The 27,144-nt window shown below is 46.4% G+C and overlaps 1 protein-coding gene across 7 annotated transcripts in view; it reads right to left on the bottom strand.

Moving 5' to 3' along the window:
* Window positions 1-2,392: 2,392 nt before the first annotated feature.
* The window catches only part of SMAD3 (SMAD family member 3), a 78,782-nt gene continuing 54,030 nt past the window's right edge, over window positions 2,393-27,144 (bottom strand). For 3 of the 7 annotated variants that reach the window (XM_074156279.1, XM_074156276.1, XM_074156277.1), the window contains 8 exons: window positions 25,363-25,556; window positions 24,356-24,490; window positions 23,577-23,651; window positions 21,754-21,804; window positions 14,650-14,862; window positions 13,139-13,276; window positions 10,586-10,730; window positions 2,393-7,255 (listed from right to left, as the gene is read on the bottom strand). In XM_074156279.1, the coding sequence (XP_074012380.1) occupies window positions 7,132-7,255; window positions 10,586-10,730; window positions 13,139-13,276; window positions 14,650-14,862; window positions 21,754-21,804; window positions 23,577-23,651; window positions 24,356-24,490; window positions 25,363-25,556 (1,075 nt within the window). In that variant the 3' untranslated portion in view covers window positions 2,393-7,131. Of the gene's footprint in view, window positions 7,256-10,585; window positions 10,814-11,875; window positions 11,896-13,127; window positions 13,277-14,649; window positions 14,863-21,753; window positions 21,805-23,576; window positions 23,652-24,350; window positions 24,491-25,362; window positions 25,557-27,144 lie in introns of all 7 variants that reach the window. The other 4 variants (XM_074156275.1, XM_074156278.1, XM_074156280.1 and 1 more) reach the window with 4 other exon arrangements.

Raw genomic sequence — 27,144 nt, forward strand, 5'->3', positions numbered from 1 at the left:
TCTGCTGTGAAGTTAATGCACCGCGGGTAGGGGTAGTGGCTTTTCCTCGGTAAAGATGGTCACAAGAACATCTAGACAGACCGTGAATGAAACTTAAGAGACAATTCTGGAGGCAAACATGAGGATGCTTCAGTGAAAACGGGAAGCGCCCGTTTCTGGCTGTGGGATTTGCGAGGAAACGCAAAGGAAAGTGATTGCACCCGTGTCAGCGAAGAGCAGCTGAAAAGGGTCACAGCAAACGCCCCAAAGGCTGCGGGAAACCTTTAAACTGAAGCGAAGAAATCGCAATTCCAGTGTTCGCCACAGCCCGAGGAAAGGCACGACTCGAGGAAAACACGCGGCAGCGAGTTAAGACTTCGAAGGCTCCGTCAGTCGGCTCCCGAGGCCCGGCTTTCCTCTCCGTCTCTGCAGCCAGTTCAGTTCGCGTTCCTTTTTTGTGCTCACCCCGGTTGTTGGGTCACCGTCAGTGTAAGAAACCGAGTGTAAAATCAACCTGACTAACTCCAAGCAAACTAGTGACATTCCAACCCCGACTAAAGGCTACAGAAACGCTGTGTTCGGTTAATTATTAAAAGGAGAAACCGTTACTGGCATACAACAGCGGTAAGGTGTACCTCGAACACAACCAGCCCACTCTGATAAATCTTTCGGACTCGTGGAAACTGGAAACTTTGTCCTGAACACCCAGAATTAGCGGCTTTGAGATTTATTACCAAACCTGTATTTTGCTTCAGCTTCTCAGCGAGACGAGAAGATTGCGATCCTGAAATCCATGATATATTCAAGTGACAACCAGCAGAACCCACAGCTCCGAGCTGATTTACTGCATCCCACTGGAGTTTTGGCAACCCCGGTACAAAACCTGGACGAGACCTTTTTTATTACCGCATTGTTGGAAAACCGAGTGGAAAAAGTATTCTCGTAAATCCTCCGTCAGGAAAAACAACAAAAAAAAAAAAAGAAAAAAAGGAAAATCAATCTGAGTTTCAGTGAAACCCTAGGAGGAGCGTTAGGAGTTCACAGGGTGAGATCATCGTGTGCCTTGGCTTGGGGAGCCGTCCAGAGCCGTCTCCTATTCGGAGAATGCCCTCTCCGAGGCCAGCACAACACCAGCGTGTGTGTATTTCCCCCCCGCCCCCCCAAATGGCCACTTCGCTGGACATTCCATAGTCACCTCGAGGCGCAGTCCCGGTGAGGACAGCAGCGGGGACGCATCCGTGGCAGCCAGTTCTCCACAGCTGAGGCGGGTGGGTGCGAAGGACCCCACCACCCCGCAGCCGCCACTGGTCCAGCTGGGCTCCCGTTTGATTTCTGACTGCAGCCATGGCAGGGAGCAGCAGCGTCATCGCTGCGAAGAGAGAGGCTCCATAAACCCCTTCTAACAAAGGGCAACAGCCAAAAATACAGCCCGGGAGATTAAGATGGGAAAAGTTTTCCACTAGAAACGTAACGCAGCCCTGGAACAGCTTATCTGGGGAGGAGCGGGGTAGGATCTCTGTTCTTTAAGACTCTTCTTCAAGATTTATCTGGATGAAAGCCCAGCTGGCCTGATCCAGCGTTGGCAACTGTCTTGGATCAAGCACGAGGTTGGAGCAGACACCCCCAGTAGCCTCTTCCAACCCTCATTTCTCTGATTTGATGAAAGAATTGGGCAGTTTTAAACCAGATTTGAGAGAAGTCGTGTTTTTCAGGAAGGTAACGCATTGATGGGATGAATTTGGCCGAGCTGGACCCGAACACGTGTCGTTCCAAGGCCATTAACACCTTGTCACCAGCTCTCCAAACCTGGAGACCACGTTTGTGCCCACCCGCCCGCCGTCCTCTGCTCTGCAGGAGCGACCAACCGAGAGGCCGAACCCACGACTTCCAATTCCTCAACGCGGAGACACCAGAGGTATTTTGGGGTTTGCCGGGCGACAAGATGCTGAGGACAAGGCGGGAAATACTCCACAGCAGCTCCTGCGCTTCTGCTAATGGAGCTCCCCAATTAACAGCCCCAGGGTGAGCGTCCAGCTACAGGTTCGTCCAGGCAAAGAGAGAATGTTCAGCTACGTCCGACTTTTCCAGCAGTTCCACAAGAAATCCTTTGAGCCACAGCGCTCCACTTGGACTCACCTCTCAATCCTGGTAGTTAAAAGTAACTAGGTGCAATTTTTAAACTTATTTTTTATATCTGGTTTTAAATTCTTGAACAAAACTGCCCAAACTGTAGAAACAATGAAGATCTTACCTGTAACCGAGACCTCGGCTGAATTACTGGGAACAACCTTCGTCGGACCTCCCTAAGGATGCTGCCGCCTCTGAACTATCTGTGCTTCCCCATCTCCAGTCTGTGTCCTTACATACATTTTTACAATATCCTTATTTTCTCAGGAGCCTCAGTTTTCAAATCAAAGTTTATTAAAATTTCAAAAATAGAACTTACAGCTTCACATAAGAAATAAGAGGGCGTACATGGGACAGGCCTTTAGTAACAAAATAGGTGAATAATGCTTAACAAGCTAAAGCAGGTAGGTGACATCACCGGTCAGTAACATACAATCTCAGGTTAAGAAGATCTAAACACTAATGCAAACATGCTCATAATTATCTATCAAAGGGGAATAGTTCAGTCCAGAGCGGAGAAACTCGGCTGGCTCCGTCGGGAGAGTGACCCAGATGCATCTCAGCAGCAGAGACTGGTGGAGGCTCCTCCAGTATCCACGGGCTGGAGCACACGTAAGATGAACCAAAACATTTCTGGAGTAATACTGTTTTTTTAAAGCCTCATAAATCTGAAAGGACCTGAAGAAGGCCCCATCCCGGACCCTGACTTGTTGCTGAAGGACAGAACAGCCCCTCGGGCAAAGGCTCCTGCTGGAGAAGTCCTTGTTCCGATTTATTTGCCAGGGTTTGTTGCTCAGTTCCGAGGTGAGTCTCTCGTTCTCACATCAGTAACTGCCTCATTTCTGGCAAGCGCCAGAGAGGAACGTACGAAAGACTTAACTGAATACTCTGAATCCTTAATTGCCCTTTCTGTTAAAAATTAAATATTTGATTCATCCGAATATTCAAGAAAGACAACATAAATACAAAAGCATGTACATAATAAAAAACATATACTGACTTTCTTACCCATACCGCTCAACCGGCTACTAGAGAGCGACTAATTATTTCTCGTTCTAGCTTACCAGCTTATTCGTGAAATTCCCTTCCTCCTACCTATCCAGTACCTTGGAGAACCCGGAGAGCTCACAGGTGGTTTGTGATGCGGCCGAAGCCCTTCACCGAGCTGCGTTCTTCTCGCTCCTCCTGCTTGTTCCAGTTCGAAGGTGGCCCAAGGCACCAATGTCCATTCTTGCTGCTTGGGATGGAATCCGCAATATCCTTCACCCTGCAAAGGAGTCCTCCGCGTGGTTCAAACTATGCTGATCCTTAAGGGGAGAGGAAACTAGTTTGTTTCATTCTTTCTCAAAGGTTACCCCCCAACCTTTCGATGGCGTACAGGGGTGGCCAGAGCTTTGGGGGAACTCGTTACGATTAGATTTCTCCAGCTTTGTACATACACACGCCGATTCCTGGCGATTAAATCAAACGGACAGCACTGGATTACTTCTAAGACAAGCTTAACACAAAATACAAACTGCAATTCAGTTCAATACATTAATTAAAAAAAAAACAAAAAAAACCCACCCCAAACCCCACAAAACAAATCACCAGAGTCATTAAAAACCACAAGGGCATCGGTATCATCTGCCAGCAGCCAGGCCCTTGCGTTCGGCTACACCCGCTAAAGAGAGTCAAAGTTCCTGCTAGTGACTCTCCACCAGTAACAAAAATGTAGGAAACCCTGGTAAAACTAGCCAAGACTACCATGAAATGAGGAGATGTTCCAGTCCAGAACGTCATCCGAGCTCGGGCATGGGGCATCGCGTACACTTGTGCTACATATCAAAGATACTTTAATAAAGTTGTAGAAAAAAAAATGTTAAGAAGCAGCAGCCACACGCACCTCTGGGGCGCCGCTGCCTCTGACACCCCACAGCCAAACGCGACCTCCTCCCTCTCGTTAGTGTCCACTAATGGCGTAATTAAGCACGTTTCTGATGTGAAGGGGGCGGGGACTGGGTTCCAGCTGTAGGATCCGCTTCAGCTCGGCCCCGACGTCCCTCGGATCACGCCCCATCCCCAACCTTCACCTTTTCATTGATGGCGTGGCGCAGGACATTCCCACTGACTTTATAAAGGCAACTTTCGAAACCATAAAGCTTTTCTGAATCGGCGCGAAGGCGAACAAAGGGGAGGAGAGGAAACGAATACTGGAGCGGAGATAACCTGCCCTGGTTTACGGAGCAGCTTCCATTTTCCATCCCAATTCATTTTACTTTAAGGGACAACGAGATGCGATTAACCAAAGTTTTTATGCATCACCTGAAGCCCGTTTTTCTAAAGGCACCTATTAAACAGGGTTAGCAATTCATTATCCTTTATCAAGAAGGTGGTGTAACTCTGATTCCTAGCAGAAATCCAGCTCCGATTCCTAGTTTGGCTGAGCAGGAGGCGATTCCCCATGCAAACTTCCAAAATTTAGGGTTTATTCCCTCTTGGAGCCCCCGGGTCGGGCCGGGTCCCTGCACACACCGTCCCGTGGAATGAACTCTCTGACGCCGGAATTTAAGATGTCGGTTTTGTTGCTAAGGCACAAGGCACCACGGAGTCCAACTCCCTCCACGACGACGCGGACAACGAAAACACTTTGTTCACTAAAATAAGCAAATACAATTTAAAAACACTCAGGGAGGAATCCTGGGGCCGTTTTACCCAGCAGGTTTCACCCCCCGCCCTCTGTCACTAAAACGGCAAGTCAAATAATTGCACAAAAGGAGAAATTTTTGTTTGCAACTCTGTTAGAGACCTGCATCTGAAGGTACGTGCCAACTCAATCCACGGCGACGGACAGAGCTGCTCTTTAAGTGGGTAGAAAATACTATTTTATACAGATGCTCTTACTGCACGAGTCCGCGCAACCGGATCTAACTAAAAATCAGAAATGCTGCAAAAAATAAACTAAAATACAGGAATCCTAGACACCTTCCAGCGCTACGAGACGAGACGTGCTGCGCTGTGAAAGCTCCGGGCAAAATTTCTGCAAGAGGATATTCCAAAGCGCCGGCATCACTCGGGAGCACATCCACCACTGAAAGTCTTCTTCGGAATTGAAATTTCATAGACAAACTCTCATTTCTTGTTTCTGGAAGAAAAACTCTCCACTAAAGCATCTTCTTCATTCACCTGGGAAAACAGACACCGGCAAGGAGCCTTTGTGTCCACCCCGCAGGGGGCAGCCCGTGCCCTGCCCTGCTCACGCCTCGGCTCCAAAAGCCTTGGGTTTTGGCAAACCAAGGGGTGGGGGGTGAGAAACGGAGCGGCCTCAGAGGAACAAGCAGGTGGGAAAAGCCTCTCCCTACAGACAGGTAGGTACGTGGCAATTCCCAACAACATTCCAGCCCTGTCGATGGGACCAGGGATCTCTGCAGCTCCAAACCTCAACTGGGCATGCTGGAAAACTTCCACCGGACTCACGGGGGCCGGGCGCATTCGTATCTTGGAGCACAACAATTTGCAGGACTAAAGCCTTAACGCAAACCAAAGTCCATCTGAGTCTGTCCTTCCCAGAGCCACATCCAGGTGGGGTGTTTTTCGTATATTAAAAAAAAAAAAATATAAAAATGAAAAAAAGATTTCCATAGGAAACTGATTATCATTTTCTCCCCTCCCCTTTCTAATATTTTGGCACAAACGCGTATGATACTCAAAGCAGAGACAAAGAAACAGATAATTGGGTAGCACTGACAAAGTGATGAGACTTATTTGGCAAATTTGAACCATAAAAACAAGTGCTAAGGTTTTTTTTTTCCAGTTGTGGCAGTTGTTTGCTGTGACAGTTGCTGCAGGGAAAAAAAAAAATATTAAACAGTCTGGATCATGTCTATTTAAAATGAACGCTTTATAATACAAGTAAATACACACTCTCCCAATTTCTCCAGGCAAAACCACATCTCGGAGCGCTTCGAGAATCAGCTGAAATGTGTTTGAAACAGAGGGGTTTTGTGTCTGAGATGTCCTGGTCGACGCGCAGGCGGGTGTGACAGCAGAGGACAACCTATTCAATATTGTGAAACTGGCAGCAAGGGCCTGGCCACTTCCGTCCCCAGAGCAGACCCAGACACACTCAGCCCCGACGCCTTCAGGAGTGGCAGGTACTGTTCAACGGACTGAGAAAACACAAGACAAACTTTCTGTAGCTGATGCAAATAGACCGCGCAATAACGAAGGCTTAACGCGTCCAGCAGGAGTTTCCCAGGTGAGGAGTGTCTCCCCGTGAGAAGCTCGGGGTGAGAGTCGCTGCAGCAACACCAAAAGGAGCCTCAAGTTTGGCCTTTTGCTTCGCGGCGATCCAGTCTGAGAGCATCGGGATCATCAGCCGCATCCCTCAGGCACGAAGCAAGACTCTGCCTCCTCCTTAGCAGTCCAGTGTGGGAAATTCATTCCTCTTGGGAACGTTACTGGGGGAATTAGGTCTCGTGTGTGCTTTGAACGCGTCCTTTTCCCCCTTCTGCTGCAAACCCGGGTGCGGATCCGGGTGGGTGGAGGGAGGAATTGCATGAGCGAGAGTCATCCCACCGTCCCACGGCGTCTGGCTTCTCAGAGATGCTCCGTGACATGAGCCTGGAGTTGTGTGAGGCAAATGGAAAGGTTCCTCCGAGCCGTGGGTGGCTCCTGGTGCTCAGAGGGGCACGGAGCCAGCAGGGGGGGACACGGCGGGGGGCAGAGCACTGGCTTCTCTCCGCTGAAACAAAGTCCAGGATTTTTATCACGATGAACTTCAGATTCTAACTGCAACGGCCCAGAGCATCGTAACCAAAGTGCTGACAGTTTCAGTGGAAGTGGCTTAAATGGGTATTTAGTTGAAAAAACAAAACAAAACAAAATGAAGAAAACCCACTTTTTTCTTTTTAGCAAATTTTTTTTTTCTCATCACTCCAATAACTGGGAATTTGTTTATTCTGCACTGTGCATTTTGCTAAGGGTTAAGCCAATTTTCCAGAGTCTTTGTTTTCCACCCCCCTCGCCCCCCAGGAGATTGCTTCCTTAGGAGACGCTGGAACAGCGAATACTCGGGGAGCCCATCTGCGTCAGGACCTTGTCCAGCCACTGCAAAGGACCATTAAGATGCAGCTCAATCCAGCAGGGAGTACTGGTCACAGTCTGCCGCCTGCGAGAGAGAAGGGGGTGGGGGCGGGAGAGGGAAGAGAAGGAAAAAGAAAAAAAAAAAGAACATAAATGTGACTTACAAAACTTTACGAATGTGAAAAGGTTTTACAGCTACTGGAGCATTCCTTCCTGCTTAGACAACAGTCGTGCACGTGGGGCCCCAGGAATGTCTCTCTCCTCTATAACACGCTTTTGGCCGATGCCGCCAACTCCTGTTAAAAACCCCATCTCTTCTCTTCACATTTCTCACCATCCCAACGGAGCAACTCGCTACAGAACCTATTTACTACTCAAGATTCCTGAAAACAGGCAGCATCCGATTCCCTGAGGAGAAAGGAAGGTGCTTATCCAAGCAAAATTCCTCAGTTTTATTTCGCAGACCTTGCCTCTCCCAATTAGACAGCACCGGAAGCGCTTTACCAACTATGTTAAATTTCTCTATGGACAAGGATATTCTCTCTTTTTACCGTATCTTTAGGTTTTGGCAGAACGTGGAAGTGATGGAGAGATCACCATTTAGCCGTTCGCTCAGACTCCCTGCCCTGCAGAGCCCTCTCTTTTGTGCGGCCAGAGCTGCCCCCGAGCATCCTTTTTGCCCCACTTGGGAGGTTTGAACCCTGCACACGCTGCGGCCGGGGCGCTCCCACGGACTGGCATCGCATCACCTGCCGCAAAAGAAGCGGAAACGCCACAGAGCGTAAAGAAGTTGGAAAACCCATCAGAAAAACAGAAACCGCCTGTTTTAAAACCCCCTCAAGAGCTGGCGGCTGCAGCCAGAGAGCAGGGGAGGATGCCTTGCTGGGTCAGCACCCACCATGCTTTTTACTTTCCCCTGCCACAAAGCACCTTCTCCCGCTCCTACCTGCCTTCTCCCTGAGGCCAGACCCCGTGGAGGGTCTCCAGATGGTAAAGCAGGAAGAGATGGGAGACCAAGGCACGGGCTCAGGGATGGCCCGAGTCTTACTGCAGGCAGAGAGGCAGGGACAGCTGCTGTGGAGGAGGAGGATTACGAAGAGAGAGAAATAGCCTGGAAACGGCCTTGTCTTACACCCTCGTTTCCCACAGAAGCTGCCCTTGGAATCTGTTTGTGGGAGGGAGAAGGCAAAGCCCGTGGGGCCTGGGGAGAAAGCTCTGCTGAAGAGGAGACCCTCTGCTCCATGGAGGTCCCACAGCCACCCGTGTCCCTTCAGGGCAGGGCAGAGGCTCTGGGGTATGGCTCCACGAGGCTTCGGCCGAGGGCTGTAACCCGTCCTTTTGATGAATCTGTACCTCCCTCATCCTTTGAGCTGAGAACGACAGCAGGTCCCTGCCCATTCCCACCCATCTCCGGCTCCAGCAACGCCCCAGGAGCGGGCATATGGGCAGGTTTTGTCCCATACAGGGACTTAAGGGTGAGTGCCATTAAAGGGTGCCTTGGGAGCTGTTGGACACTGAGCAGCCCAACAACGGTCCCGGCGACGCTGTACAGCAACCCACTGCCCGTGGGGCTGCCACACTTGTGCCCCCTGCAAATCCATCACGGCCAACTCCATTCTGCCTCCCCACCTCCACCGCCAACACCTTGGCTCCAGCCTTTCCAGGACGGCAAACCCTCAAAGCTCTCCATGACTTCAGCTCGCTCCATGAGGAGGAGAACCTCTGTATCACGAGCTGCTTATGCAGCTTCTCCCCCCTCTTCCCTCCACCAAATCCCTGGCACACAAGGGCACTAAACGCCCCTCCGACGAGACCGCTCAAAAAGGCGAAGCTGCTGAACCAGAACCCGCTGGAGCGGTGCTCTGCACGCAGCTCCCGCAGAAACGTCTTCATATACGAATCGGTTTGACAAATAACCGTGCTCTGACAAAGGCCACCAGACGTAGTATTTTGTGGCAAGGAAATGAAGGAGCAGGAGAGGAGCCTGGCGCGGCCAGCGGGAGCGTAGGGTTTCACTGCCTACAATGCTCTAATGAGATCGTCGACTTTCCGTAAGTCAGGCTCATCTGGATTTCATTACGAGCCGTGGCTGCAAGCCAGGGCTGAAACGCTCTGGCCCGGGTGGGGAAGGACAATTTCAAAACAAAATGGACTCCAAACATCTGGAGAAATGAAGAAAGCGGGAGAGCACCGCGCGGGGTGATGCTGCGGCGTCTCCCCCGTCCGCTGTGCGAGGGGAGCAGCGGCCGACGGCCTTGGTGCCGCTCCCGAGGCAGGGACTGCACCCGCATCTTCCAGTAAAGCCGCAGATTTAAAGGGTAAAGACAGTCAAGTAAGTATTTCAAAATCACATTTGGCTTAAATCCTTGCCAGCTTTCTCTCTCATAAAACGACATTAGTTTTCCAACGAGTTTCGTCTCCCCTACTTGTACTATTGAACACTGATTTCACTCCCTTTGCTACTCGGGGATGTTTGCTTGGGAATACAGCGGAGCGACAGCAACGCAGGCTCCGGAGTGCTCCATCCCTCACGCCGTCTGTCCCTGTGTCCTCAAAATAACCTCCTCAGCGATCCCAAATGTCAGACCCTACCACATCTCCCGCTTTATCTTCAATATTCCCAGGGATCCGATTGCCCAGAGAAGCTGTGGCTGCCCCATCCCTGGAGGGGTTCAAGGCCAGGTTGGATGGGGCTTGGAGCAACCTGGTCTGGTGGGAGGTGTCCCTGCCCGGGGCAGAGGGTGGCACTGGATGGGCTTTAAGGTCTCTTCCAACCCAAACCATTCTGTGATTCACTGGGAAAAATAGCAACCCTGTTTCTCCCACTGCCTCCACTCACATTTAAGCAATTGCCCAAAGAGGACTAAGGAAAAGATGAGGAGATTTAACTATAATTTTGCAGCAACTCTTAACAGTTCTTCCAAATATAAATTTTCAAGCCAATCTGCTTTTCTTTAAATCCCATTAGTCCCTGATATAAGAAGCATCAAACCCTACCCATATCTATTAGGAAGCACTCCCATCGATCCTGTCCCGATAACAGCGTCAGTCATAAGACGCTCAAACTATCAAATATACATCTCATTTTAAGAAAAAAAAAAGAGTAATAGCTCCTACACAGGCCATCTGGATTTATCTACTGTGCTTCAGGTAAAGCTTTTGGTTTGTACAACACTGTGACCAAGTCCAGGTGGTCTTCCAGGTGTGTCACACCACATGTGTTTTACACAAATAGGATGGGAAAACCGAGAGGGGAGATGGACACATCCTCACCAACCCCAACCTCCCCGCATTGCTGAGGAGACACGGGGCTAATTCTCCCCGTATAAGTACAGCAGCTTTGCAGAAGGCTGTGAGATACAGGAGAGGCACCGGCAAACACAAGCATCTCAAAGTCTCATTCAGAAGGCCTGACCTGTATTCTGCTCCCCATCCCTTGACAAAGCTCATTCGGATCGTGCACATCCTGGTCAGCTGATAGACAGCTTCGAAGCCCTGGTTCACCGACTGCGCCAAGAGAGCGGCGAATTCCTGGTTGTTAAAGATCTTCAAGTTACACCCTGTGAAAACAAGAACACGAGAAGAACAAGGCATGAGCTTCACAAGATAATGAAATCCATTTCTTTCTGAGGATGGAAAGAAACTCAACGCCTTTTTCCCATCTCCTCAGCCCATGTGACACTCTACACGGATTGTTTAAACACGGCGTTTCAGAAAAAGGGATCAAGGTGGCCACATTTCCACAGCTCATACGCTGAAAAGGAAGAAAACCATGTCACAGGACACAGAATGAGGAATTCTAGTACCCACATCTATGAGACCAGACTTGGGATCCTCACGTGGAACCCTCCTCACAATCATTTCCCCTCATATTGTAATTTAAAAGCCTCGCTATGACGATAACATTTAACAACCGCAATCGCTGCGGGGCCTGAAGGAAAGGAACGCACAGGCTAAAACCAGGAACTCACTGGTGTCGGCTCTTCATGGTGTCCGCAGCAGGAGCAACGGAGCAGTTCTGAAGGGAGACCGCTCTGGCAAACCAGAAACCAGTTACAGGGGTAAAAAAGGCTGGTCGCAGAGCTGCTTCTGCTATAAACCTCTCTAAAATTTAACTATCGTGAGCCAAAGCATCTTCCTTTAAAACTGGAGTCTTCCCCCAGTGTTTAGTCCCAGCTAAAAGACTGAGACCAACTTATTCAACCGGTTTTGAGGTGATAAAGGTGAAATATAACCACATCCTTCATAGTTTAAATAAATAAATAAATACATAGTTCTTAAAAAAGCCTTGCTCCGCTTGCTTTCTCCCAGATAACCGTAAACAAGTTAAAACTCTGAATCTTGGCACGCAGCTGGTGCTCGGTTGGGATGACACATGGGCCAAGTCTGAAAAAAACAACCATTTGGACTGCGATGAATTGTATTTTTTCTAAAAATCACTTGTGAGCTTACTCTCTTGGGCTGGACTCACTCTGTCATCTGGTTTGGGGCGAACTGCAAGGAGCAGAGCGGAACCGGGCGCAACAGCTCAGCAGCTGCAGAAACAACTACCCATTTTTTGTGAAGTTAAATAAAAAAAGCACAGCCCAAGAGCCCCGTATCTCACAGAGAGCTGGAAGGGAACCTGCGTCAGGAATACTGCGCCTAAGGAGGGAAAATAAGACAGGTGAGAGCATCAGGGCCAGGCTGAGCACAGAGAAAGCGCTACGGGGAGGGAAGAAAAAACTTCAGGATGAGACTTCCAAGGTGGTCAGACTTGTGGACTGGATGGGAACGGGTCTCCCCACGACTGTGACTGGGAGGAGCGGGTCCGACTCGGTCCCGTCAACGAGGGAATGAAGAAACCGCTTCAAACCCGGCAAAGATTTGAAGATGAGCCCGAGAAGGCGGCCAAAGGCTGTGGCAAAAAGTGGGGAGAGCGGGAGTGCAAAAAAATGTGCCAGAGATGAATCTCCAGCGGAAACCAGTGGGTTGTTTATGTCTTCAGATGTTGACTCCATCCAGGGTGGACTCCTGTGATGTGGCTGGAGAATTAAGTCATGGTTGCAACACTGGCAGCTGCTTCCTAAGCATCCGAGAAACAAAACCCCGTAAGATGGGCCAGAGCTTGCAGCGTACGGATCTCTCCTCAAAAGACAGACAATCTTTATTAAAATATTTCTAAACAAAAAATGTTTTTTTTTTTTTAAATATATACATACTTTTAACTGTAAAAAAATGAGCTTTTGTAAGCCTAGGTAAATAGCTAAATTCCCTTTTGAACGGCATCCTCTCATCCTAGCTCTTTTGCATGTATCTAACCAGAAAGTAGTTTCTTCCTAGATAGATGCAATAAATTCTCCTGTAACCTTTCAGCATCCTTTAGACATTCATTTGCTGTAACCAGAACAACAAGGTGCCTGCAAATGCAATTTCCCTAGAATAAAACTAATTCACAAGGAAGGGGTGGAGGGCGGAAGCTTTATTAGAGAAGAGAAAAAAGTAACAATTTCAATCTATTATGGGCGAATCTAAATTAAGAAAAACTTCTTACGTTATATTCTTTTCCTTAAAGGTACAAACAAAATTATAAAACATGACTATCAGATAATTACAACACAATAATGGGCTGATAAAACGACACATGGAACAAGCGGCAGATTCTGCTCAGATACTGAAGTACCGTTCCTTCCTACTTGTATGAAGGTAGTGCAAGCAATTGTTGGAACACACATAGTAGCTTTCTTTATCCTTCAACCTATAAAAAATGCCCTGCTCATTATTATTATTATTATATATTATTTTTATATTATTATATATAAAAAATATATTATCATATATAAATAGGGGTCAAGTTTCTGATTATTGTCAAGAACGGAGCTCAGCAAATCCCTGCCCACCCTGACAAGGAGCTCGCTCTCCATAGCGAGCCCCCGGCTGCGGAAGGCGAAGCCCGTGCGGGATCCCGGCTAAGGCACCGCTTCCTTACCTGGTGGAATCTTGCAAACTGTTGCTGGGTGCCAGCCGTAGCGCTGGTTGCAGTTGGGAGACTGGACAAAAATGGCACTGTCACTAAGGCACTCGGCAAACACCTCGCCGCCAATGTAGTAGAGTCGGACTCCTCTTCCTGGGAAACACAGGGCACAGGGTTTGGCTTAGCTCAGAACAACCATCGGCAAAACCCGCGAGAAGAGCTGGTAGAGACGCAGAGACCCCCTGCAGGAGACAGCTCTCAACCAGCAGCTCAACGATTAATGATGGAAAATGAAAACCACCTCTTTTGCCCCACTGGGTACTCCACTAAGGAGCAAGAAATCTGCTCCATGAGCAAGTTCAGCCAAGGCAAGAGGAGTAATTTATAAATTCAGAATTGCACTCTCCGGCCCCATCGTCAATCACAGCCTGGATTGCATGAATTTACACCCCACAGCCTGCATACCCCAAACATACACGTCGCTGATATTTTCCATATGAACATTCTATCAGTTTATGGTTTTTGACCATATTCCACATATGGTTTCAAACATAGGGCTTTCAACCTTTTCTGAAAGTCATCACAGCTGGATACGACTGATGGATTATTTGCTTAGTGATTTGGAATTAAATTATACAACGTTTTCAAATCGTTGCCCTTTGCTTGAGATGACATTGTATACTAAGACAAACGTCCATTTCCCATAGGAGTTTACGCAAGCCTATTAAAATCTCAGTTAATAAACAAATTTCAGGAATACGTCTTTGTTGCTCGAATAAACATTTGCTGTGGTCTTAAGTTCCTATCTGAATATCTTGCTTTCTTTCTTCCACAGAGCAGAAGGAGCCTGGTGAATTTAAGGAGTGATTTCTGCATCTTGGTGGGTTTCACGGTGCTAGAAATCGTATTAGAAACAAGTAAGGAAAGATCCTCCTGTATGAAGGCGCCTGCTCAGGAAAGGGTATAAAGGGGAGCAAAATCAGGACAAAAAGCGGGTTCATTTTTGATAGAAGTCAGCAGAAAACGCAGCAAAGGTAATTTTGCCTTTTATTAAAATTGCATAAATTTGGGTTATTCTATTTAGCGCAAGTTTAACTGACAACAAAATTCAATATTGCCTTGCAGCATAAGCAGGAAAAGTGAAAATTGAGATAAGAAGCAAGGAACTAAGTTTCCGTTTATAAAAGAACAGCTAGAAAACAAACCAGTGCAGGAGGGAAAAGGAATACACAAGATTATCCCTAACATCCATCCAAACCCAGAAAAGCGTATGTGAATGTTTAAATTCCCTCTCTGTTACATGCAGCGATTTTAGTGTTTCTTGGTGCATTTTTTTTATTATACTTTTATGAAAAACTACAAATGTATGAAAAAATACAATTAGTGTTCCTTTCTGGAAGATTATCCTGCTAAAACACATCGCAGTGTTCTAAAACTGACCAAGCTGCATGCCAATTAGCTAAATAAAAAGCTTTATGTCTCCACCTTCCACCTTGAAAGACTGAAACAAGGAAAACAGGAATTACCGATGTGTCGTCTCGTGAGCTCCACAGCCGCGTTTCTGTTCACGTTGGACAGCAAACCGAGGCAGAAACGTTCCGAATTTGACGGGTCGGTGAAACCATCCACGGTCATAGAGGGTTGAGAGGCGTGGAAGGTCTCTCCCACTCGCTGGTTGAGCTCGTAGTAGGATATGGAGCACCAGAAAGCCGGCTCGCAGTAGGTGACAGGCTGCAGATCTGCGCAAAATATAAAGCAAAATGAATCACGGGCCCTCAGGAAGGAAAAGGTGGATGAAAAAAAGCGACCCATTTGAAATATTGTTCTGCTTCATTCCTTGGGCTCACTTTAACCACCAAACTTTAACTACTTGACAGATTTTAATGGACCGCAGCTAGAAAGTTACATCACCCCTGAAGCTTTTGGAACAAACACAAATAGTCAAAGATCTTAGTCGCTTAGCAAGTGGGGTGTCACTTAACCATCTTCATACCTGGAGAAAGTTTAAAAAAAAGATAAGTTTAGCTTTACTACAAAATGTGGGATCACTTTTAGGTAGCCAGTACCCTAAAAAGAGAAAAGGAAAGGAGAAAAAAGGAAAACAGAAACAGAAAACCTTAGAAAGAGCAGACCGCAAACCTGCCTTCAATATCACAGAACCCCAGAGCTGCGCACTTACACCAAGCCCAACTCTCTCCTCCTTCCTGGCTCTGTTACGGTCTCCTAGCCCTGATGAAACCAGTACGCAATACGCTCCAAATTGTACATCAACAAAATGGCACAGAATCGTACTGGCATCAGAGCGATTGAAAAATTAGATACTTTCTTCCCGTGCACTCGATCTCGAATTTTCAACAGCAAATATATTTCCCCAAGAGACGATGGTCTTTTACTGGGGTTATGGTTTGGTTCAGCCTGTGGACCGAAGTGAAAGGACCACGGTTCTTGAGCAGACTGAGGCAGTCTCGGGAAGACAACGCTTCCCAGCCATGAAAGGTGGGACATTCAAATGGCATCGAGTAATTTAACTGCTCCCTCTGAGGCCAATGAGGTTTCAGCAGAGGAAGGCTCAAGTCAAATATTCTTGGAAATACTGGTGCCCAGTCCCGCTGCAAGCCAAGACACTGCCGAGCAGAGGAAGTGGAAGACAGACCAAGCTCAGTGATAAGTGCAAGACATACAAGCAAGAGAAGAATTCCCTCCAGTCCTACCCCCAATTTATCACTCCATCCCCATTCAAATGGTGCTTAAAAGCTTCCCATCTGGCCAAAGAGTTAACATCAAGCAGCAAAACCCAGCTTTTTCCATAGGTTTTCCCATCTGTTGCTCCTGCAAGGCTTAGGCGAATCCAGGGCTTAAAAGATCAGCTCCGAAAAAAAATAAATAAAGACGGGTTTTTACCACCCCAGCCTCCTCTCACTGAAGAGGGTCTCTACAGAGGTTTGAGAGTCATTTCTGGTAGCTGCTGGTACTCCATAACCTTTAGAAGCAGGTTGAAGCAGCCTGGCTTCAGCCAAAAGACCCGCTGGCTTCCTCTCCAGTACCGTGGTGTATGAGTTCCCAAAGCAGCTAATAATGAGGAAAAACCCTTTGGTTTCTGCTTTGTAACAAGCTTTGCTGACAGCAAATACGGAACTGAATAAAAGCGCATCTGGGGAACTCCGTAATCCTTAGCAGATCTTCAAAGTCTATGAATTTTGGAGTTTATACCCACTCCCGGCTTCTTTCAGACTCTCTCTCCTTCCTTAATTATATCATCTAAAAGAAAAATGCTCTATCATAAGCAAAGCCTGATGTTCCTGCTCCCCTACACACCTCCCCCCCCCCCCCAAAAGAAAAGGCGCATCTTCCTCTTAGGGAGCAAGACATAATGCTCCAAGTGAAAGCTAAGAGAAGGCAGCTCAATGGAACAGGGGTCAACACACCAATTGAACAATTTTATAGCTTAAGGCAAGCCCCTCCCCTGATATGCACTGATGATATTGAACACATCCAGGTATCACCCAAGTTTACCGTCCCCGCCTTTTTCTCTTGTGTGACGTATTCGGTTGTCCCACTGGAAACTGCCACATAAGGCCTATTTCTCTGCTACCAGCCCCATTTAATCAATTAGGAGTAATTAACGTCATCTGCACACATTGTAACTGACTCTGGGCTTCAGGTGGCTCCAGTGCAATTTCTGCAGAGGTTGGGCAAATACCAGCACTAATTAGTCTCTTAAGGTGTGTCCACCCACTTCAGCAAACAGATTGTGCTCCACATGACTGTGCTCTTATTCCACAGCAAGTGTCTTTCTACTTGAAAGGCTGCTCAGCTCCAGAAAAATCAAATCAACTTTTGCTGATCCTTCAGTAACCTCCTCAGATTGGTAACATCCAAGTTACAAAAACCTCGAAGCCCGTATTGCTCTCCATGGTTTCGGGGCCCTTTCCTTCAGAAACCACCTCCACTTGGTTGTGACTCAAGGGAACTGTGGATTCTCCACGGAAGGATGTATGGAAATTTTATTTTCAGCTTATTTGCAACTTGAGGAAAGACACAAACCAACAAATCTTATTTTGAAGAAAAACATGTCCCTAAAAAATGCAACCAAGCTTTTAACGATGCCGCTTTCTCCTGTGATTTGTGGCCTTAGGCTTAAGCTGTCACGGGATGGGCGAGTTACCTCTTGGGTTAGAGCTGTCCTGAATTTTAATTTTCAATGTATGGTTTTGCTGCTTGGGGAAAAGTAAGAGAATGTAGCTCTGCTAAAGCCAAAGAATGCTGAGGGGGTGCACGATCAACTAAACCACGATGCGTTAAACCCGAGCAAATCCTGCCTGAATCGTCCCCGTACGAGTTCAGCCGTGAGTCCCCACAGCTTTGCTCTCACACGTGTCCGCCCAGTCTGGGGATGCTGCCCATCCCACACCTTCCCTACAGGACATAAGGACTCTCTGTTGAGCTGCGGAGGGAAAAACCCTGCCAGCTGCTTTGCACACTCTATAATGTGTGCTTTAAGCAGGAGAGTGGGTGTTATCCTGTTGTATCAGAAGTCACTGATACACGTTATCTGACTCTTATTAGTTGCAGCCACATTAGAACACATGGGGTTCTAATTGACAAGCGGCTGAATATGAGCCAGCAGTGTGCCCAGGTGGCCAAGAAAGCCAGTGGCATCCTGGCTTGTATTAGAAATAGTGTGACCAGCAGAAGCAGGGAGATGATTGTCCCCCTGTACTCAGCACCGGTGAGGCCACACCTGGAGTATCGTGTCCAGTTTGGGGCACCTCAATCCAAGAGAGATATGGAGGTGCTGGAGCGGGTGCAGAGGAGGGCAACGAAGCTGGTGAAGGGCCTGGAAAACAAATCATATGAAGAGTGGTTGAAGGAGCTGGGACTGTTTAGTTTGAGGAAGAGGAGGCTGAGGGGAGACCTCATCACTCTCTATAACTACTTGAAAGGACATTGTAGAAAGGTTGGTGCTGGTCTCTTCGCACAGGTAATTAATGACAGAACAAGAGGGAATGGCTTCAAGCTCCAGCAGGGTAGGTTTAGACTGAACATTAGGAAAGAATTTTTCACAGAAAGAGTGGTCGGGCATTGGAATGGGCTGCCCAGGGAGGTGGTTGAGTCACCATCCCTGGATGTGTTTAAGAGCCGTTTAGATGTGGTGTTGGGGGATATGGTATAGGGGAGAACTTTGTAGTGTAGGGTAGATGGTTGGACTCGATGATCCCAAGGGTCTCTTCCAACCTGGATGATTCTATGATTCTATGATTAATTCTAACTCCCTCCTCAAAAACGTGAAGATCAATAGGTGTGCACACACCCTTCCCCGCCGGACTCTGAGAAGGGCTGTCTTTTCACTGCTTTGGGAAAAGTTTTTCAGCCCAGAGAGTAAGAGAGGCCTCTGGTACTGATGGATTTGACCGTGGGGTATGGGCTTATTTCACTCACAGCTTTTGCGTCAAGTCTTTTGCGGAGCAAACACGGACAATGGATTTCCTGTCACCAAGGGGCTGCCTCGCTTCCAAACAACAATACGCGTGCGACCTCAGGCCTGGCCCTTGGCCAGCGTGAACTCCCTGTCTTCATTCCCAACGTCCACGTAACGCTGGCAACTCTCCTCTCATTTTGGTTGTTTTCTGGATTTTCTCCAGTTTATTTCAGTCATACAGGAGAGATCATGGAGTATCTGTAACTTCCAGATAAAGCCTACGTTTGACTACTGAGGGAGGGGAAAAATAAATCCCAATATGTTGTTACCTCGCAACACTTTCGTGCCTGTGAATGGGAAGATGAAACTCCTTAAATTCCTTTAATCCTATATATGAGAGTCTTGCAGCTTCATGCTGAAATACATACATTGCACCTCAAACAAACCTTGCCTCTGTTGTCCGGTTGGTTTGCCTCACAGTAGTTTATTGCCTTTCTAATTCTCTGGAATACGGCCATGGGATTTAAGTCCAAAGTCCAGCTTACACAAAGTAAACTGTCTTGACAGTTTCAGGTAGTTCCGGTCAAATAAAGGGACACTAATACCGGGACATTGTTTTCCTGATGGTAAAACTCCAAATCCCCACCCCACTCTGCTGCAGAGAGCTGGCTGACAGTTTGCCTCATTGCACACTGTTGTGTTTTTTAAACTGGAAGGGACCTTAAAGATCATCTCATTCCACCCCCTGCCCTGGGCAGGGACACCTCCCACCAGACCAGGTTGCTCCAAGCCCCATCCAGCCTGGGCTTGGGACCACCAGGCTGAAGATCTCATGGGCTGCTCGTGTTTTCACCTACCCTGCTACAAGCAGCTCCTTACTTTAGATACGCCATCTACAAGGCACAGAGGAGAGACAGACGATGACAATTTTGTCATTTGGCAGTTTTAAGAGTTGCTCAGCCACATGCCATTTCATTTATTATTTTGCAGCTTCCTCAACATGCAAAAATTTACAATAACATTTCTAAGAGCCAAGAAGTTCTTCATTTGCGGAAGCTCTTGCCTGAGAGCGGTACATATTTGGTTTGCAAAACTTAAAGGTATCTTTTAATGCTTTTCTGATGTCTGCTCCTTGGACTACAAAGAGATTCCTTGTGGTTAACCAGCTTCACCTGCTCCTGCTTAGTTTTTTTGTCACCAGACAGCACATTAGACATCTGACAGGCCCATCAGCTCCGCAGCATCCGCGAGTAACCAGTGTCCTCCTTAGAAAGGGTACATGCTGGGGCCTCTTTCCTAGAAACTCTTTTCTTCCTTATGTAAGGCAGATGCCACAGTCAACTTGCCAGGTTGGTTTTGTTACACGTAATTGGCTTTTTATTTTTAGGTTGGAAAAAAAAAAAAAAAACCACGCTAGAAATTCTCATCAGCTCCTAGGCAGCACACTGGGGCATAACGCATTCAAATGAAAAAAAAAAAGAAAGAAAGAAGGAAATAAAAGTAACTCAGCCATGTATTCTCTTCTTAGGCTTTAACAGTTAAAGCGAATAAAAATTTAGTGGCACTGTGGCAATATCTTCCATGCTTTAAAAAAAAAAAAAAAAAAAAAGGCAAAAATCCAGAAGAGACAAGAAATCCCCCCCTTCAACAGCCCCAAGACATCCACAAGTCAGCCAATGACTGACAAATTTTGGAGTAGTGTCAAAAGTACCCCGTGCCAGGATTAAAAGCATATGTAAACTTTATGGCTATGGTTATTCAAGAGTAATCTCGAGTGGCCTCTGTCTGCTGGCTTAATGAACACTTAGAGAACTGATCCCGCAGCCAGCCTGAGCTGTGAGAGCCTTTTATGACAGACCATCGAGAGCAATTTCCAACAGGGAAAGAGCTCAAACTGATGAAGATCAGACCTTTTACGTCTGTAGGTATGAAAAGAAAAGGTAGACCCATTTGAGAAGATAACAGAGGCTCAGAGAGAGCCACAAAACCTCTAATAGTATCACAAAGGTAAAGGTCCAACTGCTATTCTTTCTTCTTCAGTGTTCCTCCTATTTACCGTCCACAAGTTATGGGGTGAATCAGTGAGAGCTGTGGCCTGTCTGGGCCACGGAGATGCTGGGAGGGCTGGAGCCCCTCTGCCGCGAGGACAGGCTGAGAGAGTTTGGGGTGTTCAGCCTGGAGAAGAGAAGGCTCCGGGAAGACCTTAGAATCCCTTCCAGTCCCTGAAGAGGCTCCAGGAAAGCTGGGGAGGGACTCTTGATCAGGGAGGGGAGCCACAGGATGAGGGGGAAGGGTTTGACACTGAAAGAGGGGAGATTGAGATGGGATCTCGGGAAGAACTTCTTTGCTGTGAGGGTGGTGAGAGCCTGGCCCAGGTTGCCCAGAGAAGCTGTGGCTGCCCCATCCCTGGAGGGGTTCAAGGCCAGGTTGGAGGGGGCTTGGAGCAACCTGGTCTGGTGGGAGGTGTCCCTGCCCAGGGCAGGGGGTGGCACCGGATGATCTTTAAGGTCCCTTCCAACCCAAACCATTCTATGATTCTATGATCTGTGCTGTGTAACTGCCATTTGCTCCGCTGGGAACATGGATTTGCTCCTGAGCTGGGTTTATGTGAGGATGTCACACATTTGTTGCCCTTCAAATCAGGCAGATGACTGCCTGAGCTGACAACGCTGTTGCTCTGAACCTCAGCCCCTCGTCCACAATATGTGGATAGAAATATTTGCCCTATAACGAACATAACACCAAGTTAATAAATATAAAAAAGTTGCAAGACACTCTGGCACATTATAAAAGAGAGCAGTAAGCACTACAAATTTACAAAGTTAACTTTCCAGGAGACAAAATTTAACCTCAAGCTGTTTCCTTTAAAAATGCAAGAACACAAAACCACCAGCAAGACAGACATATTCCTTGCAAACTCATGTAATCAAAAAAGTGTATTTTTGCTGCAGTCCTCCACTCATTTTTTCTGATATTTGTCTGCCAACGTTTCTCATTTTTTTCTTTAACTCTCTGATCTAAGCTCAGATTTCTTTATTTCATATAGAGTTACTATGAACCACTGTTATCACAGTAAAGAGGATTAGCGGAAAGGATCATCAAGAGTGATCACAACCTCATCAAAAGCCCACAACCTCAAGAAATAACATCATCATTAAAATATCACTATCCTCACTGTAATTACAGAGAGTTCTCAAGATCACATGCTTACCCAGATTATTGTGTGCTGGAGACATAGGGTTCGGCGATAAGTTGGGAGAACCTGAAAATCAAGACATTAAAATGATTAGTGGGGCATCTCCTCAAGGAGAAACACTTGCAGAAAACCTTCAGTGCTACCCGGGCTTGTTGGAGGGAATAACCCACTTCTCACACAAGTCTCGTTTTGTGACACCAGCAACTTCTCTGATGTTGATTACTCTTTATGTGAGCTTCCAAATGCTATTACTTATGGTATCAACTTGCTAAGCATCTTCATAATGCATTCACTTCAGCTGAACCCATTAATTTTCAAAACTGATTTACTTTCACTCGCAGTTAGCAAAACTCCAGGTACCATCAGGACAGCCCCAGACAAACCCAATTAGCTGGGTATTTAAGAGCTTGATTTTACATTGCTAGGCACAAAACACAACAGTCAAAAACAGATCAAGAAATCTTACTGGTCTTGGGACAATGGAGTATTGGATTGAGCTAAACAGATCTGACCAAACAACCAATAGTATTTTTTCCCCAATCATTTCAATTTGGTCCACAAATTTTGCGTGTATATTTAAAATATCCGCACTTGGATGTCCAGGGCAATTTCCAGAGTCTCTGGATGCCACATGGATGCAGACGGGTGGTTTTTACTTCTCCTCTCAAACTGAGTTTGGCTTGTTTCTTTAAAAGTTTGGGATTTTTTTCTATAAAGAGGGAAGTCCATGAGATCTGAAGGGAAGGATATAGCACTTGAATGTAAATTGGGTATTTATAGCATCTTCTAGGCGAATCCTATTCCAGTTCACTTTCCACAAAGCCATACATACATTCCACACGTCAACCACATCACCAATAATTGTATGCACTAAAACCGTTTGTGTCAATGGGCTTATGTTTGATGTAGACAAACCAACCCACACCACCCTCCTCCATCTGTATAACCCCCGTGAAAGACTGCAAATCAGTCATCCCTCTTTCAGAATCCCACGTAAGCTATACGGTTGAAGACACGCACACAAACCAAGCTATTTGCCTGCAGTATTTGCATCAATTAGGTTCTGCATATTTATCTTCATTTAAGCGTCACGCATTTGCATATCCCTCTTGTGAAGCCTCAGCACTTCAAACCAAGGACATGATTTTGCTTTTCAAGCAGAAGTTTTATGAATTGGGAGTCTGATGCCGAGGTTCTTACTCACAAACAGTGACACCACTCAGATCAACAAGATGCCTTAAACTCCCCCAAAAAAGTCTGCCAAGTTACTGCCAGAAAGATGAGACCTGCGTGTTTAATTTTAAAGTGCTGATAGAGGTCAGCACGAACACTAAGGCTGCTCATTCTAAACCTGATCACTTATTTTCTTGGCAACGAGAGAGAACCCAGACTTTCAACTTTCTTTGGGATATAGCCACTAAACCCATTTAAGAACAAATCTCCCAAGTGATCACTTTGAATATAGTTACACTGGACATTTTAGTATGTAAAAAATAACGAAACGATCAGAAAAATGCCCCTGCAGAAAAATCCAAAATTTTCAAGCACATACAGATGCGTGGACGCAAATACAAACTATCATCCTCAGATGCGTCTCCACTGTTTCAGGCTCCTGCTTAGAATGGATGTTGGGGAGAACAGGAACATGTCGTACTTTTCACCAGCAGCCTTAAACCACACAGCCCTGTGCTTTACATGAGATGTCAGGCTACATTTGCACTCCTACAGGGATAAAATACCTCAAACCACCATCTGATCTTCAGTGTCCCAAAGAAAAGCTTTAAAAGAGTCTCTGAGATGAGCTAGAAAGCTGCAGCAAATGGCAAAAAATGACTTACCTGCATCCATGCTGGGGTTCATCTGGTGGTCACTAGTTTCTCCATCCTCACTCAAATAGCCTGGAGGAGGTGTCTCTAGAAGCATAAAATGATTATATTGTCATTGCAACTGGATGCAAAGTCTGGATTTTAGACACCAGAACCATTTACTTTGTTATTCACAAGGAGCTAAATTTCTTTTTTTATTGCTTTTCTTCCTCAGGCGGCTGAGAGAAGGAGGTGGCACCACCAGGCTGATAGGCATAGCGTATTTGTGAGTAACAGAGGAGGGGGAAACAAAAAAAATCCGGATTTTCAGTCCCATAAAACTTTAAGCCATGTGGACGGTTTTCTGTCCACATATTTTTCCTTTCCTGGTGTGCAGCTGCATAGCTCGTCCATGCAAATAAGGTGTAAATTGCTTGTAAAAGAGATACATAAATAGAAAAGCTCAATTCCATCAGAAATGTAGAGGGTTTTACTCAAATTAAAACGGCTGAATTTCATTCAAATCCAAACTTGTTAATGGAACATTCAGCTTTAGATTCCACAATAAACTGAGTCTGTATGACTGAAGGGAAGAGGTGAGTTTAAAGAAAAGAAAACAAAACTATAAACAGCACTGTTGTGTGTCTACATTTACAGCTTTCACCTATTTTTGTACAGGTTCCCACTCCTTAACTTCATAGTAATGATGGAAAGAAAGACTTTCCAGTCGTGCCGTTTGGAACACACAGATACGATTCACTGTGCAATATGACCCTTTTCCCTCCGCGTGCTGTAGGGAAGATATACAGTACCTGGAATGTAGTTGCTCTGTGGCTCGATACCTGCTGGGAAGTTAGTGTTCTCTGGAATAGAATGACTGTAATCGTCTAACGGTGGGAACTCAGCCGGGATCTCTGTGTGCCGAGGCACCAGCACTGGAGGTAACACTGCACAAATGGAAAGGAAACAAAACAGAACAGCCACGTTAACAGCTTTGAAATAAAATGACTGAAACCCTAGAAAATGAAGAGAAACCAGTTTTGAGTAACACCCTTCAATACATGCAACACCAAAGTCGCTAATTAAGGGACACAATTTGATACTTAGTGCTTCTGAAGTAGCAGCAGCAACTAAAGATGCTGTTCTTAACATATCTCAGCTGGGGACGGGATACGTGCTTATCTGAACACACCGAGTCTGGCTGCCCCTTCCAAGGCAAAGAAACAGGTTGTCTTGAAAAACGATGTAAGAGAAGCTATACCGTGTAATTCAAAAGGAATAAATTTCACATAAAATGAAACGGTGAGGCAAGATTAGGATAAACACCCAGACTGGTTCTGCAGATTTGTACTGACACGCAGCAGAACTATCTGCAGCTCCAGATGAAAGTCTCTTTCAGAGACTTCAGAACAGGAAGTTCACTTGCGTTGGGAGCTATTCTTAGATCCCACTTCAACTTAACAGTAAGTTTATCCTTAATTTAATACCAACACTTAGGGATGCATAGAACACTGCCATAGCTCATACTTGTATCTACGACGTGTGTGAGCTGTTTACACGCACACAACGCCACATTAGGAACCTGGCAACAACGCAACCTGCTCGACTTGGATTTTATCCATTTAAAATGATATTTCCCCCTTGAGTGCAGGTTCATAAATTATTCCACTGCGTACAGTAAGAGATTACCATCAATAATAGATACTATTTGGTTTTAAAACCCTACGCCTGCTGCTTTATTCAATTTTGAAATGCACTTATAAATCCCTCCCCTTCCCCACTGAGCAGCTGAGGTACCCACAGCCGGGGCCGGCCCTACCTGGGGTTTCCACTCTTTGGTAATGGTAAGGATTCACGCAGACTTCATCCTTCTTCATGTTGAAGGCGTACTCGCACATCTCCATGGCACGCAGCTCATGGTGGCTATGGAGGTCCGGCCACCGCCACAGCCGGCAGTAGATCACATGGGGAAGACCCTTCCGGTGAGACACTTGCAGCCGGCCATCTAACGATCTGCGGGCAGAAGATAAAGATGATATCAATTTAGAGAGGGATTAATACATGTGTAATACCAACCACGTCCCATCAAAGGCCATGTGGGGAACCCAATGTGAAGGCTGCAGAAGTCAACAGGAGGCTCAAAGCACAGGCTGCCCGGCAAAGGCATTCCGGTCCCGGTCTTCGGTTCTCTCTGAAAACCGTCAAACCTTTGTTTTATGTACCAGCCCTGCTCTGGATTTATTAATTTTCTGAAAAAAAGGTTAATTTGGAGGCAGAGACAAGAGCTACGGCAAGTAAGAATACATCGATTTAGTGGTAGTTCTGAAGCGTTTATGTATGTCCTAACGAACAGGCTGTTTGCAGAGCTCTCGACAATTTATGCTGTTACATCTTAAACTATGTGCTAATAAAACCGGACTTTTAAACTAGAGAGATATGAATTTCCATTGTGACAAAATCACCCCAAAATTACTACAGATACCTTTTCTTCAGTCTTCACAAACATTACAAAAAAGCAAGGCTTCCAGTTTCATTTTCCAAATTGCAGCTTGAAAGCAAAAAATAGAGTTTTTCCCGTATTGCTTACTTTTGTTTTTATATCTAGCCCATGTTCTTCTCCAACTCATTTTTCACCTAATCCTACCCTCACCCCAGAAGAGCCTGTTCCTAGCACACCTTCCTGGGAAGCCAGACAAACGAGTTCAAATCGTCTCTCCGGCAGAGGAAGGAGCTGGAGCAGGGGTCTCCTCCGTCAGCCACTAAACGGGAACTGCCCCCGGGCACCTTCTTTGAAGTCTAACCCTTCATTTCCCTTGCTTTTCTTAATGACTGAAACGAAACACTCCAGGAGTTTGGTGAAATGAAATATTTCTATTTTTTTAATTTGTCAAAGGAAAAAAACAAAAACAACACCACAAAAGAAAATTGAAATTTTACTCGGAATTATTTTCCTTGGCAGCCGATCTAGAAAAACCAAACCAAACCAAAACACACAAACAATTATTCAAACGGTGGCTGCGCTGGGCTTGGCTGCCCTTTAAGAGAAGTTTTCCCAAAAGCTTCTCTGGCAGAGCTTGGTAACACGCACACCTCTCGTAAACACCCCGACAACAACGGGGAAGGCAAAACACAACCAATTCAAGCTATTTCTGACAAGCCCTTGATTTAAGGGGGGCAGGAAATCACGTCACACAAGTGTTACGTATAAAATATATACAGGGTTTCTGCCACCACTGAGGCACTTGCTGGTCCAGGTTACAAAACACCTAAAACCTGCGAGTTTGTTACAGCCCTGAAAAATGTACAACGCCCACGGTTATTATTTATAGTAGGTATTTATAGTATGTATTTCTTCGTATCGTGCCTGTTATTTATGGGTCCCACATTCTCTTCAGACTTCACTCTCCAGACTGCTCTGGGACAGGGTGACGAACCAGCTGAGCGTCTGGCACATTCTCCACGGGTGCTCTTACGCCAGGGTCCTTCCGAGGGCCGGAAAGCAGGAATCAGTCTGCCCAGACTCACCAGGAGCGCGCCAGTGTCTAGAACTGATCTTCTGTGGAAGGTGGGAACCTTGGTCTTGATTTCAATGGGGTCAAGA

The sequence above is a fragment of the Numenius arquata genome, chromosome 11, assembly GCF_964106895.1.
Source record: "Numenius arquata chromosome 11, bNumArq3.hap1.1, whole genome shotgun sequence".
Classification (NCBI taxonomy): domain Eukaryota; kingdom Metazoa; phylum Chordata; class Aves; order Charadriiformes; family Scolopacidae; genus Numenius; species Numenius arquata.